Here is a 13,673-nt window from a genome sequence, read left to right on the forward strand (position 1 = left end):
GGGGCAAGTTCGTTACTCGGTGTAGCGAACTCGGTTTGCTGATGTGTCACATTTATAGTGGATAACAAGTACCAAGTTAAAAAAAATATTACGAAGGTCGCTACATTGGGTAGCGAACTTGGTGTCCACTAAAAACGTGACACGTCAACAAATCGAGTTCGCTACACCGGGTAGCGAACTTGCCCCCGTGGCAGATTGGAAAATAACACTGTTTGCGTGGCATTTAGGTAAAAAACTTAGTGAACAGTGGCATTTTGGTCACTGTTTTGGGGTTACTATTCTCCACGAGAATAGTATTACCTTTTTTTTAAGGGTTTGATGTTTGACATTTTAAATGACACAAGTTATGTCATTTTAGGAGAGAGATATACACAGAAAAATAGAAATCATGGGAGAGAGAAAGTGGGTGGTTTTTTTAATTTAAAATTTAAATAAAAAAATTCTGTGTCTGTCTCTCTCTTAAAATGACATAACTTTATGTAATTTAAAATGACAAACACTTTTCTCTTTTTCAAAACATACATTTATTTTGATGAACCGAAACAAATTTTTTTTGACACTAATATTAAATTATCTTGTCCTAAAGTATGGAATAAGATTATTTGACACCGTTATCAAATTAAAAGTTTGACACATCATCTCAGGGCTGTTAGATAAAGACAGATCAATGGTATTACATACATACAAATCAGAGTCGTTAAATTAATACAAGATCAACGACTCTAAGATGATGTGCCAAACTTTTTGTTTGACACCAATATCAAATAATACTATTCCTAAAGTAAGGGACAAAATCATTTGACACAGTGTCACATTAAACTTCATTTGAGGATCGTTAGATCAAAATAGATCAACAATACCACATGCTTACAAATTAAAGCAGTTAGATTAAGGTAAAATCAATGACTCACAAATAATCATGTCCCTTAAAATATAAATTAATAATACATTTAAATCTCAATCTTACTTTTCACCGCGCTTACATATAACTTTTTTAAAATAATAGCAATCAAATGTTATTCAATTAAATAAAGTCGGCTATACGGATTCAAGTTCAACTATGTCATTTAACTGTTAAAAATGAAATTTTGATAAAACTAAAATCTCGTATTTTTTACTCTTAATTTTTACTGAACTTTACAATTTATACGAATAATGTAGGAAGTTTGACTCATATTTTTAATTTATACGGCTCTTTTCCTTTAATTTGCATTTTGGTAAAATTTTCTTTTTACATTGTGTGGGTGTATAATTGGTTTTGGATGAAGTTAACCATAAGAAGGGCCCATGGGCCTAAAACAAAGCTCAGTCGAATCTATTTCTATATTTGGATTATTACATTTATGAAAAAGTAGAGTTAGAGGAGAAAGAATGCTAGTCCTGGAAGTGATGCTAAAATGCTACGTGTCGATCAGTGATTGGTTGATGTCAGGTGGCACGTAAAATATCATTGGTTGAAACATGTCGATCTACAAAGCTTAAAGTGCTGCATCACACTCACATTCTCACCCTGAATATATAATTAGATCTAAGAACAGAATAGTTTTCATTTCATTTCAGGATTAGTTAGGGTTTGGCGATTGAGGGAGAGAGATGGAAGAACGAAAAGGAATCACTGTGGCTATGGCGGTGCTCCTCTTCTTCATTGCTTCCTCTTCCTTTCAGCTTCTCTCTGCTTCCGATGATGCCGACGACGCGGTAATTCGGAGGGAACTCTTCCTTCTTTTCTCTCTCTTTTTTGTGTGTGTTTGATCTCTGATTGGCGAATGCTTCTGTTGTTTTTAGATCTTCTACGAGTCGTTCGATGATGATTTTGACGGCCGTTGGATTGTATCCAACAAGGACGATTACAATGGTAAATAGACTCTACTCTTACACTGTGTTGATCACTGGTGGATGATGTCGTTTCATTCGTTCTTGTTTTCCTTACCAACTGCTTGTTAGGTTTCTCTTAACCTTGAACTTACCCGGCCTAGTTAAAGGTTGAAACAAATTGCGTGCATACTTCATTCAAATCTGTTTCTGCAGCTACGAGAGGTATAGGAAATCCTTTGCAGAATCCAAAATACGCTTTGAGAATTTTCAAATAGGTTCCTTATAAATCATTATAAATGAGTCAGTACTCAGTGCGGGTATATATATACGACCCTGTAGTCGCTGAACACTTCGAAAATATTTTAGAAATTATGGGGAATTAATTATAAATTTTTAAACTGTAGGAATCTTTTTGAAAGTTCTCAAAAAAATATACGAAAGATTATGGTGGAAATGTTGAGGATTTATTGACAATCTATTGTGAAATAATGAATGACGGATACCTCAATTATTATACACATAGAAATTAAGGATTTTACATCCTATCAGTAACCAAATCTGTTATTAATGAAAGTTAATGTAGAAATTAAGGATGTATATATAGTAAGCAAATATATTATTCAGGCGAGTTTGCTAAGTTAAACGTTCGACTACTGTGTTCCAGTAGTGGTGCATTTTGGAAAAGGGCTATATATCCCCAAACCAAGAATGTTTAAGCAGTCACTGACTAGGATTTAGTTTGCAATGATTAGGAGTTGATTCCACATATTGTGGTGGTCCAAGCGTATTGTAGACAAATGTATAAATCTCATAAATTACCCAGTTGCTACTTACTTTGGATCCTGGAAGTTTAGAGCGCCGCATGGGAGTTGTTTTTTCCACAAGTAATAAATTAATTTCATTCTCTCTTTTTTTTTTTCATATTTCAAAATTGAGGGAAGCAAATAAATAATTTTATTGAAATGAAATTGAATGTATTTTATTATATTATATTTTGTTCTATAATATTTTAAAGGGGAAGGATATACTTATCACCAAAAACGTTTATTACTTAACTTCTGTGGTTTAAAACTTATTGCTTTGATGTGATGAAAATTGAAATGTGAAAATATGTGTATCTCTTATTTATGCTCTTAGATTTATAGTTTCTGATTACACTGTCGTTAAAATTGAGCTAGAGATATTTTTTCCATTTATTCTTCATTTCATTTCTTTCCTTCATTCTGGGGGCATATTTGAAGAACTGAAGTAGATTTGTGTTCCTTTTTTTTTTTGGTTCGGAATCCCCTCATAGCTGTTCATTAGATAATTTGATCAACCAAATTTTGTATTTATTTTGTATTTGTTAATTGGGTTGTAGGTGTCTGGAAGCATGCTAAGAGTGATGGACATGATGATTATGGACTTCTCGTTAGTGAACAAGCCAGGAAATATGCTATAGTTAAAGAACTTGATGACCCTGTCAGTCTTAAGGAAGGAACAGTTGTTCTTCAGTTCGAGACTCGCCTTCAGAATGGCCTTGAATGTGGTGGTGCATATCTTAAATATCTTCGTCCCCAGGAGGGTGGATGGAAACCCAAGGAATTTGACAATGAATCTCCATATTCTATCATGTTTGGTCCTGATAAGTGTGGTGCTACAAACAAGGTGCACTTCATTTTCAAGCATAAGAATCCCAAGAATGGGGAGTATGTTGAACACCATCTCAAGTATCCCGCTTCTGTCCCATCTGACAAACTATCTCATGTGTACACTGCTATTTTGATGCCTGACAATGAATTGCGAATTTTGATTGATGGGGAGGAGAAGAAAAAGGCAAATTTCTTATCCTCTGAGGATTTTGAGCCTCCCCTTATCCCTCCCAAGACCATCCCAGATCCTGATGATAAGAAACCCGAGGACTGGGATGAGAGAGCCAAAATTCCAGACACAAGTGCTGTGAAGCCAGATGACTGGGATGAGGATGCACCCATGGAAATTGAAGATGTAGAAGCTGAGAAACCTGAAGGATGGTTAGATGACGAGCCAGAGGAAATAGATGACCCAGATGCAACAAAACCAGAAGATTGGGATGATGAGGAGGATGGTGAATGGGAAGCCCCAAAGATTGATAACCCAAAGTGTGAAGCGGCCCCTGGTTGTGGTGTGTGGAAGAGGCCAATGAAGATGAATCCAGCTTATAAGGGAAAATGGAGTGCCCCCATGATTGATAACCCCAATTATAAGGGTATATGGAAGCCTCAGGAGATTCCAAACCCTGACTACTTTGAACTTGACAAACCTGATTTTGAGCCTATTGCTGCTATTGGTATTGAGATTTGGACAATGCAAGATGGCATACTGTTCGACAATATTCTGATAGCTAAAGATGATAAGATTGCAGAGTCCTATCGGGAGACTACATGGAAGCCCAAGTTTACGATTGAGAAAGAGAAACAGAAGGTTGAAGAGTCCGCAACCGGTTCAGATGGTATTGCAGGCTTCCAGGTAATGAAAGAAATTTGCGGTTTTCATCTGCACCTTCTCTCTCTTTTACTTTCCAAACCCACCCTCCCCTCCTTCCCTTTAACTCTCTTATTTCTTATGCCTGGTGTTAATTTTTGACTTTGTAGAAGAAGGTGTTTGACATCTTATACAAGATTGCCGACATTCCCTTCCTGAGTGATCACAAACTTAAGATTTATGTGAGTACCGAAGTATCAAATAATCAAACTAACACTCCTTTTTTAATTACTCATTATGTTTCACTTAATGGAATCTGACCTATATTTTATGCATGTCTGCAGGATGTCATTGAAAAGGGCGAGAAGCAACCAAATCTCACTATTGGGATTATTGTAGCCGTTGTGGTTGTCTTCGTGTCAATTTTCTTCAGGATCATATTTGGTGGGAAGAAACCTGTGAGTAGTGAAAACTTTTTCTCCCATGCACCTTCATATTTCTTTCCTGGAGGTATTGTTTATGACTTTATGTTAAATCTTATAACCATGTCTCTTCTTGCGCAGGCAAGGGCTGCAGCAAGGGTGGAGAAGACGAAAGAACGCGCAGAAACTTCCAATAACCAAGCTGGTGGAGAGAATGAAGAAAACAAAGAGGAGAAGGAGGAAACATCTGCTGCTCCGCGTCGGAGGATAAAAAAGCGAGACGATTGAAATGGTTGAAACTCAAACAGGGGCGTCCTCTTAAGTATCATCACCACAGATAAATTTTGGACTTAGTTGGATTTTAGGTTCACTTCGTTTTCATTTTTCTCCTTTTAAAAAAGAAAAAGAAAAATATTATATGCTTAAGGAGTGTAGATCTTCTCCCTTTTGGATACTTGAGTGTTTTGAGCTAATTGAAGTTGTACAATTATTTTTTTCTTTTATTTTTCTAGTAATGGATTCTGTTTTTGACGAAGCTCAGAATACCTAGCAACGTTCCCATAGTTAAACGAAAATCCTGATGCAATATAATACAACGAAAGTACTTTAGAATGAAAAGTGACTATTTACAAAATTGTTTTAAGAGAATTTAGTGCAAGTTTTTATAGTAGTAATTAAGTTTTTGATGTGGCCAATAATTTCTTACAACATAATAAATGTGCTAATAGTGTAAATTTTCTACACAAAATATAGATAAAGTAAAATTGTTTTAAATGCAGCTTATCGTAATCATAAAAAGGACCGTTACTCGTAGGTTTCTTCTTAGACTTTATATTGGCAACTTGTCCGCCACTGCATTTGGATCGCCCTCTTTTCTCAAGCACTATACATGAATTTGAAGCTACTTTCTGCAAATCTTTCAAAATTTTCACTGCTAACTCATTTTTAGATCATGTTAAGGAATATTTTATTTCCGTTAAAGTCCACTAGTCGGCAAGTCATACACATAGTAATCTTTAACTCTTAACATGGCATTTCTTATTTTAGGAAAGTGATCTGAATCCTTTCATTACCTATAGGGTATAGCTTTTTCAGACGGAGAGCTTTGGATTATTATTCACTTGGTTCAATTGATTAATTTGCCGAAATATACAACATATTAAAGAATAATGTATATCAGAAATAAGTCTGTTGCACTATTAGTTGGAGTCGTTTGGTTGATGTGATTAAAGCCTGCATCACTTTCCCTAGTTTTCAGGTGTTTTGGAATAGCATCCGTTTTGAACCGTTCCTCCCCTCTAGAGACATTCGCCAGGGGGATCATATTTCGCCGTACTTATTTGTGTTGTGCATGGATAAGCTCTCCCATTTGATTGTGAAGTGGTGAGGTCCAAACGATGAAAACCAATGAGAGCTGGGCGGAAAGCCCTTTTTATTTCACACCTTATGTTTGCTGATGACCTAGTGCTCTTTGGAGAAGCTAGTCTTAGTTAGTTGGAAGTAATGTTGGATACTCTCAAGACTTTTTGTGATATGTCTGGTCTGGTGAGCATAGAGAAGACCGTGATCTATTTTTCAAAGAACATTGCTCCTGGTGTGAAGGAGATGTTAACCGAAGCCAATGGGTTTACGGTTGCTGAATCTCTAGGGAAGTACTTGGGGGCTTTTTTGTATCATGGGAGAGGTAGAAAGAAGAATTTTGCTTCCATCATCCATCGTGTTAAATCTCGACTTGCGGGATGGAAAAGAAACCTCCTCTCTTTTGCAAGTTGCTCCACCCTTGCCAAGACAGTCATCAGCTCCATCCCAACCTACCATATGCAGCATGGCTCTATTCCTCTTTCAGTTTGCAGCGAGATTGAGAAGCTCCAAAGAGCCTTCATTTGGGGAGATTGTGCGGAGAAGAAAAAAGACCACCTTGTTGCTTGGAATGATTTGTGCAAGCCTGTGTGGGCTGGAGGCTAGGCATTCATAGTCTAAAGGCCCATAATGAAGCTTTCTTGTTTAAAGTGGCTTGGCACATTTTGAATAATAGAAATGCTCTTTGGATTCTGGTGTTGCTGGGTAAATATGAAAGAAAACTTGACATTAGACGTTCGACATCATGTGAACCTTATGATTCTATTTTTGGAAAGGCCTTTGCCGTATCTTGGAAGATTTCCTGGGGAGTTTGCAGTGGAAAGTGAACAATGGGAAAGATATCAATTTCTGGACGGATCGGTGGACGCAACTTGAATTCCCCATCAATGAGTGCCACCTATCCAATCTTTCCTCTACGAATTTGGAGGCTAAAGTTGTGAACGTGGTGAACTTGGACACTGGGGGCTGGCATCTGGAATTCCTTCAAAGAGTGCTTCCTAGGGAGGTAGTTAACCACATAAGATCGTTCATTCCTCCAACAGCAGATGGGGAGTCAGATCAATTAGTGTGGAGGAGCAATTCGAAGTCCAAGAGCATTGTTAAACATGCTTACAACACAATCATGGGATTCGAAGCTATTACCAGGGATCATGTATGTGGATATATTTGGAAATGGCAAGGCCCTCAACGTCTTCGCCACTTCATCTGGCTTACCTTTCATGGTTGTATTCTCACCAGAGACGTCACAGCTAACTGGGGAGGGTCCCCTTTCTGCCACACGTGCCTGGATAAAGTAGAAGACATTATGCATGTTTTGCGTGACTGCAAAAAAGCGATCCTTGTTTGGAAGTTCTGGTTCTCGGGTAATATTCCCATCGATTTTTTGTACCTGCCCCAGGAAGAATGGATCCGCAAGAACGTAACTAAGGGGTGGCCCCATGCGCAACCCCTTGATTGGCAAGACATTTTCACTACTACCTCCTGGTTCTTATGGAACTGGAGAAACAAAGAAATTCATGAAGCTCATTTTGTCAGACCTGCCAACCCTCACATTCTCATCATGAATTATATTATGGAAATTAAGAATGATACTGGTAAAAATGACTCTTGCAGAACAGCCCCTTTGGAGAGGCACATGCTGAAGTGGAAGCCTCCCCTGACTGAATGGTGGAAGCTGAATGTTGATGCTGCTACGAAGAAGAATCCCCGCCAAGCTTCGTGTGGGGGTCTCATTAGGGATGATAAAGGAAGATGGATTTCTGGGTTCATCTATAACATTGGCAGCTGTGACCCGTTGACAGCAGAGCTCTGGGGGATTCTCGAGGGGCTTCAATTTGCCTGGGATATAAAAGCCCAGAACCTCATTATAGAGAGTGACTCCCTTCAGGCTATTCAGGCGCTTATTACTAGGAGAGAGGACAATGCTTGCTTTTCCTTGAACAATTCTATCCAGAGCTGGCTAGAGAAGGATTGGCACATTGTGTTGCTGCACGTTCGAAGAGAGGAGAATTCTTGTGCAAACTGAATTTCTAAGTCTGCTTTTTAACTTTCATGATATTTTTGTAGTCCTTCACAGTGTCCCCCTTGGTTTGGGGCCTTTGGTAGAGAAGGAGGCTACTGATTTGTAGCTTTTGTTCTGTTTTCTGGGCTTGAGCCCTTCATCAATACTAAAAAAAAAATCAATTTATATTGACTAATGAATCATATATGATCTATTTTTCTCTGAAGATATGATGAACTGTAGTCATGTCAGATTACTCAAATCTCTCAAAAGAAGATTAATAACGCAGAGGTTCTCAACACAAATTCCTATATAAAGTAAATAAATAAATCACAAATAATTAATACGTGAGATATCATTTTACCGTAATCTTTATCCCTGACTCGCCTCGCACTCCGTATTAGTTTGTCAACTCTAAGAGTCAAAGCTTCTGGGAATACCGGAAGGAGCCTAGTCGCTTCAAAGAAGTAATTAGGATATATTTAGAAAAAAACAAAAAAACATGTTAATAAAAAAATAAAATGAACTGGGTATCCAGGAGCTATCATGGAGTGTTTTCAGACTTTATATTATAATGGTTAATGGATTACGAAAATCTATATATGCATAATGCCTTAATGCGTCACACTTCCTCTTCTTATTCTCGGTCGCTCAGTTCCTGTACTTCGATGATGTTAAGAGTCCCAGGTGTTGCGCGACCTTTGGCGCTGCTGCCAAAGTTGATTTAAACTAAGAGAAAAATAAGTATCATGTTGTAGGAACATAGTATTATTTTCCTACATACACATAAAAGTACATGTGTCTCATTTTTTTATTTTCTCTCATCACTCTTTTCTCTCTCCTCTTTATTTTTGTGTGTGTAGGAAAGGGGTATTGTTTTCCTACAACACGAGGAAAACAAACCCCTTAAACAAATTAGTCCATAGTTGTTGGCTTTTTTACCATTCAGAAGCAAAAACCAAAAATATATGTCTCATATGTGGTAGTCGCGCAGTGACACCAAACTGGAGTAACATCCCTTTTTTCTCACTTTTCTCACTCTAACACGTGCAATTCTTTCTCTTCAAAAAGGACATGAAACTCCATGAAGAGCCTCAGACCATCATTTTTTGTGACAGTAACATGATACTACAAGTTTCCTACAACATGATATATATAAAACTATATATATATATATATATATATATATATATATATATTTGTCATAATTTGGAGTGACGTGGATATCCCTATAAGATTTTGTGGCAAAATAATTGACGTTGTCATGTCAAATAAAGCAGTGAAGTTACACAGACCGAATAGTGGCAAGACCATATTTGAAGGTAAAATTGGTGTTGGTTTTATGGCATAATATTGTCCAAAGTGATAATGTTCTTAATGATAATTGAGGTTATTATGGTGGTGAATCGGAGGCATGTATAACATGGAGAGACATATGACAACGAGGATTGATAAAGTGGGAGATGTCATAAAATGTCATTTAACATAATATATATATATATATATATATATATATATATATGTGTGTGTGTGTGTGTGTGTGTGTATATGTATATATAAAATATATGTTGTTATAAAATTGACAGGAAAAATAAGAAAAAGGAATAGAACTCCAGAGAGAAAGAAAATATGTTCCATTTTTTCATTCCCGAGAACACTAGAGGAAGCTCCTATTTATAGTATACGAACAGTAACCATGAATAGTAAACTTGTGAATGATTAGTACTAAACATTTACCTTATGTATGAATAACAACCATAACTTTAGGCCTACTGGTTCAAAAGCATTGCCTGAATAGCACAAAAATCATGATTTTTTAGCAATAATTCATTGGTTTGCTCAGCAATCAAAAACACATAAGTCAACTCAGAATATGTGACAAATTGGCATTGTCGTATTGCTGTTGCAATACTATATTAGAAGCATGAAAGGTGGGGAAAGTTTTATCTAGTAGTTCTACATCATTGAGCATTATACCGCATAACTTAAGTCGAGAAACAATTTCAAATAAAGCAGGATTATAATCATACACTGATTTAAAGTCTTGCAGTCTGAGATACTGCCAATCATACTGTGCTTGAGGAAGAATGACAGTCTTGGTATGATCATACCTATCCTTCAAACTCTTCCAGAGGATCTGAGGGTCTGGAACGGATAAATACTGAGTTTGCAGACTCTCATGCAAATGACGACGGATAAAAATCAGTGCATTTGTTTTATCCTTCTCATCAGAGCTTCCAACATTTGTAATAACATTAGAGAGACCTTGTCCTTGAAGATGCATTTCTATATCAAGGCACTAAGACAAATAATTATTTTCACTCACTTCAAGGATGTGAAATTTGGGATTTTCAATAGTTGCCATAATACTGCCAGGATTATACCCCTGCTACTTCAGGAGCAGGAATAATAAAAATAAAATAAAGAATGAGTAGGAGAATATGAATTAGAAATCGGTAAAGAATACCAACCTTGGAGATGAAAATTTTCTCTTTCCTTTGTGGATCTAATAACCTTAGTTTGATATGGTAAAGGCTATCGTGCTGATAACGTGTTATAAAATTGATAAGAAAGATAAGAGAAAGGAAAAGGATTCCAGAGAAAAAGTAAATGTGCTCTGTTTTTCAATTATATGAAAATAATGGAGGAAGCTCTTATTTATAGAAACAAAATTTCATTATTTGCACAGTACCTATGAACAATAAACCTGTGCATGAATAGTAAACTCGTGAATGAAAAGTAACGTCGTGTATGAACAGTACCCGCGTATAAAACGTGTATGAATAGCAACTACGATATAAGTGGTTACACTACTCATAATAAATGAGGTGTAGAGGTAGGGTGTTGAAACATCCACAAATATATTTCATAACACTCCCCTTGGATGTTCACATATTATTATATGCTAATTAGACTGCCTCATTAAAAACCTTTTCAAGAAAAACCCAATGAGATAAAAACTTAGTAAAGGAAAAAAGAGTACAATGCATACTACTCCCCCTCAATTAAGCCATATAGCTACTGCTGGAGTTAAGGAAATGGAGCAATACTTACAATTTTCCAATGTCATGACTGTTAAATTTTTCAATGTCATGACTGTTCAAGTTCACACTTGTCTTTTCTTTTTGTCCTTTCGCATTTTAAACAGATTTTGAATAACATCCTCGTGCTCTTTAATATCAGCTCTAGGTGGTTTCATTTTCAACGAAGCCATTTATTTCTATTATCTTGTATTAAACACATTTCCAACAAAACATAATGTCAGGAAAGGGAAGGAGGTTGTTGTAGGATCCTCAACCCAGAATTATAAAGTTATATGTGTTTTTGTTGGAACCAAATTAGGAAATAAGAGAGTGTGTAATGATGTTGCCAAAGAACTTGGACAAGAGATGGCAGCTAAGGCTATAAATCTTGTCTATAGGGGAGGAATATAAGGTTTAAGTGGAAATGTTGCACTGACTGCAAACATGAGACGAAGCCATGTTTTAGGTAGCAAATTACATCAGCCAAGTGATTCTAACCAATTTCTTACACTATAAGTTCAGAATGGAAGGTGTAGAATATGTATGAGCAAATGTGGTACATGTTTCAATATGCCGATGCTTTCATTGCCTTACCCGGAGGATTAGGAACTCTAGAGCCCCTTTTCAATATTGCATCATGGGAAATTTTGAAGATAGATAGAAAACCATTAGGCTTTTTAAATGTTAATGGTTTTTATGATGGTTTACTAACCATTTTCGACCATGTAGTAGAAGCCGAATTCATGACTCAGGAGGCAAGACAGTTGATAATCTCTTCGTCAAATGTCAAGCAATTGATCGACCAGATGATAAACCTGGCACCAGAGCTTGGTCTGCCCATGAGACAAGTGAATCAAAACCCTTAAGGCAGGGGTGGAAGAGATGAGCCAAACACAACTCTTCATTTGTAATTTAATTATCAAAATCCACTTGTATGCAGAAAGGTTTATTTCATTGCTTTGTTTCCACAAAGAGATGCATATCATATAGTCAGCATCAAAATATTCCACAATGTAAAATTTTCATATCATGGGTAGATCCATGAAGATAACCAAAATATGATTAACGTCATTCAAATATCTAGCTAGAACTTTTACTACAAAAGAAATATCAGGCCTGTTGCAATTTGCAAAGTATAATAGTGTTCCTATGACGCTTAAGATTATGAGCTTCATGTCCTACTCCTTTATTGTTAGTTTCTTTTGGTCTAAATGGATTTGTATTCACTTATAGTGAATGGACCATCATTGCGTCACTTGTGTAGTAATATTGGTGTAATAAAATAACTAATTTTGGAAGATGTTCTATCTGCAGGCCAAGATAATAATATATTTGAGACCATTATACAATTATCTTTGTAGCATAATGTTAAACATGCTGCAAGAGCTACTGAGAGGGCATTGAGTCGTCGATGACAGTTAGAAATTTATTATATTTTTATCTCATATCACTGTAGTGTATTGCAATTTTTATATAAACATCAACTAAATCTTTGTCGTTTTCCATGACATTCATATTTGGGCGTTCCATATTCCCGGGATTGTTGCACTTAGCAACTACATTTTTTTTTACCGGGTTTGCTTTCTTCAGGATTAACCTCTTCAAAAGGCGCGATGAGTGACTTACTTTTATTTTCCGTGGATTTATTTCTTTAGACCCTTCAGGTCATTCACGTTCCGGCGTTGACTAGACTCAAATATATCCCATCAAATTCTTCACTACAAGTGGCTCATTCTTTATAGTCCCTCATTTGTGATCAATATATATATATATATATATATATATATATATATATATATATATATATGGCATTTATCTTGCTAAAGTTTGCAAGTTAATGATATTTTTAACTTCAAGTTCAATTATACTTGTATGTGGACTAAAATAATTTGTTTGATTTTTTTATTCAAAATAATTTCTCTGCATTTATGAAGCTTCTGGATTTCTTCCATTAATGTCGGAAAATGTCCCTCATTAAATATTTAATCAATGAATCATGTATTAAACAATTTGTTCATTTGGTCAAAATTTTGCAGTATCTAATGAATCTTTTGCCAATAAATATTTGATTTTAAGATCATCATAGAAACGAGGAAGAAATATTATTTCATTGACATTCTCCTGCAAGGAGATCTTATCTCGTTCCTGTATTGCTTCTCATATTATAAGCTATTCTGGAGCCTTCAATCAAGTCAGAAGAACTTGTTTTAGTCATAATACAAGCTCTAGTAGAGCATTCAATCATGTCTAAAATTATAGTTTGGAACATTTATTTTAGGGTATATAGTTTAACCCATTGGCAAAACTTTACGAGCCTATTTTCTTGATATAACTACTTCTGGAGAAAATTCAAGAGGTATAAAATATAAAGAATATTTTCTTTCAATATTTTCTTTCAAGTTATTCATCAGATCAGTAAGATCTTTTCAATCATGATTTGGAGTTATAGTTCTTCAGGAACTATACCATATATATTCATAAGAATAATGACTACGAAAATCATGAATTTTGTGCAATCTTTTCGAATGTATATAATGTAGGCGTATTTTCAACGACATAAGATTCATCATTCTTGCCTTTATTTTAATTAGCTATATTCATTTTATTAGC

General features: G+C 35.8%; 3 protein-coding genes across 4 annotated transcripts; 2 read left to right on the top strand and 1 right to left on the bottom strand.

The window, feature by feature from the left end:
- Window positions 1-1,513: 1,513 nt before the first annotated feature.
- LOC133318152 (calnexin homolog) lies at window positions 1,514-5,177 on the top strand. Of its 2 annotated transcripts, none has more exons than XM_061520123.1 (6): window positions 1,514-1,698; window positions 1,786-1,855; window positions 3,176-4,302; window positions 4,428-4,499; window positions 4,602-4,719; window positions 4,834-5,177. In XM_061520123.1, exons 1-6 carry the CDS (start codon window positions 1,594-1,596, stop codon window positions 4,965-4,967), a joined length of 1,626 nt encoding a protein of 541 aa, XP_061376107.1. In that variant the 5' UTR covers window positions 1,514-1,593; the 3' UTR covers window positions 4,968-5,177. The 2 variants fall into 2 exon arrangements, with proteins under 2 accessions (XP_061376107.1, XP_061376106.1); XM_061520122.1 differs by having other exon boundaries at window positions 1,516-1,698; window positions 4,602-4,715; window positions 4,821-5,177.
- A 4,724-nt stretch (window positions 5,178-9,901) lies between these two features.
- LOC133318172 (uncharacterized) lies at window positions 9,902-10,324 on the bottom strand. The gene has a single exon (XM_061520151.1). The coding sequence runs from the start codon at window positions 10,322-10,324 to the stop codon at window positions 9,902-9,904; it is 423 nt and encodes a 140-aa protein (XP_061376135.1).
- A 1,278-nt stretch (window positions 10,325-11,602) lies between these two features.
- Window positions 11,603-11,929, top strand: LOC133318173 (probable cytokinin riboside 5'-monophosphate phosphoribohydrolase LOGL8). The gene has a single exon (XM_061520152.1). The coding sequence runs from the start codon at window positions 11,603-11,605 to the stop codon at window positions 11,927-11,929; it is 327 nt and encodes a 108-aa protein (XP_061376136.1).
- The last annotated feature ends 1,744 nt before the right edge of the window (window positions 11,930-13,673 follow it).

Source organism: Gastrolobium bilobum, unplaced genomic scaffold (genome assembly GCF_033153095.1).
Source record: "Gastrolobium bilobum isolate Gb01-03AN ecotype WA unplaced genomic scaffold, APGP_CSIRO_Gbil_v1 utg5821, whole genome shotgun sequence".
Classification (NCBI taxonomy): domain Eukaryota; kingdom Viridiplantae; phylum Streptophyta; class Magnoliopsida; order Fabales; family Fabaceae; genus Gastrolobium; species Gastrolobium bilobum.

Excerpts from the sequence above, each read along its gene's own strand:
- LOC133318152 (XM_061520122.1), top strand. The coding sequence starts at position 1,594 with ATGGAAGAACGAAAAGGAATCACTGTGGCTATGGCGGTGCTCCTCTTC. Across the intron at positions 1,856-3,175 it reads CAACAAGGACGATTACAATG|GTGTCTGGAAGCATGCTAAG; the intron begins GTAAATAGACTC and ends ATTGGGTTGTAG. Across the intron at positions 4,500-4,601 it reads ATCACAAACTTAAGATTTAT|GATGTCATTGAAAAGGGCGA; the intron begins GTGAGTACCGAA and ends GCATGTCTGCAG.
- LOC133318172 (XM_061520151.1), bottom strand. The coding sequence starts at position 10,324 with ATGCATCTTCAAGGACAAGGTCTCTCTAATGTTATTACAAATGTTGGA.
- LOC133318173 (XM_061520152.1), top strand. The coding sequence starts at position 11,603 with ATGTATGAGCAAATGTGGTACATGTTTCAATATGCCGATGCTTTCATT.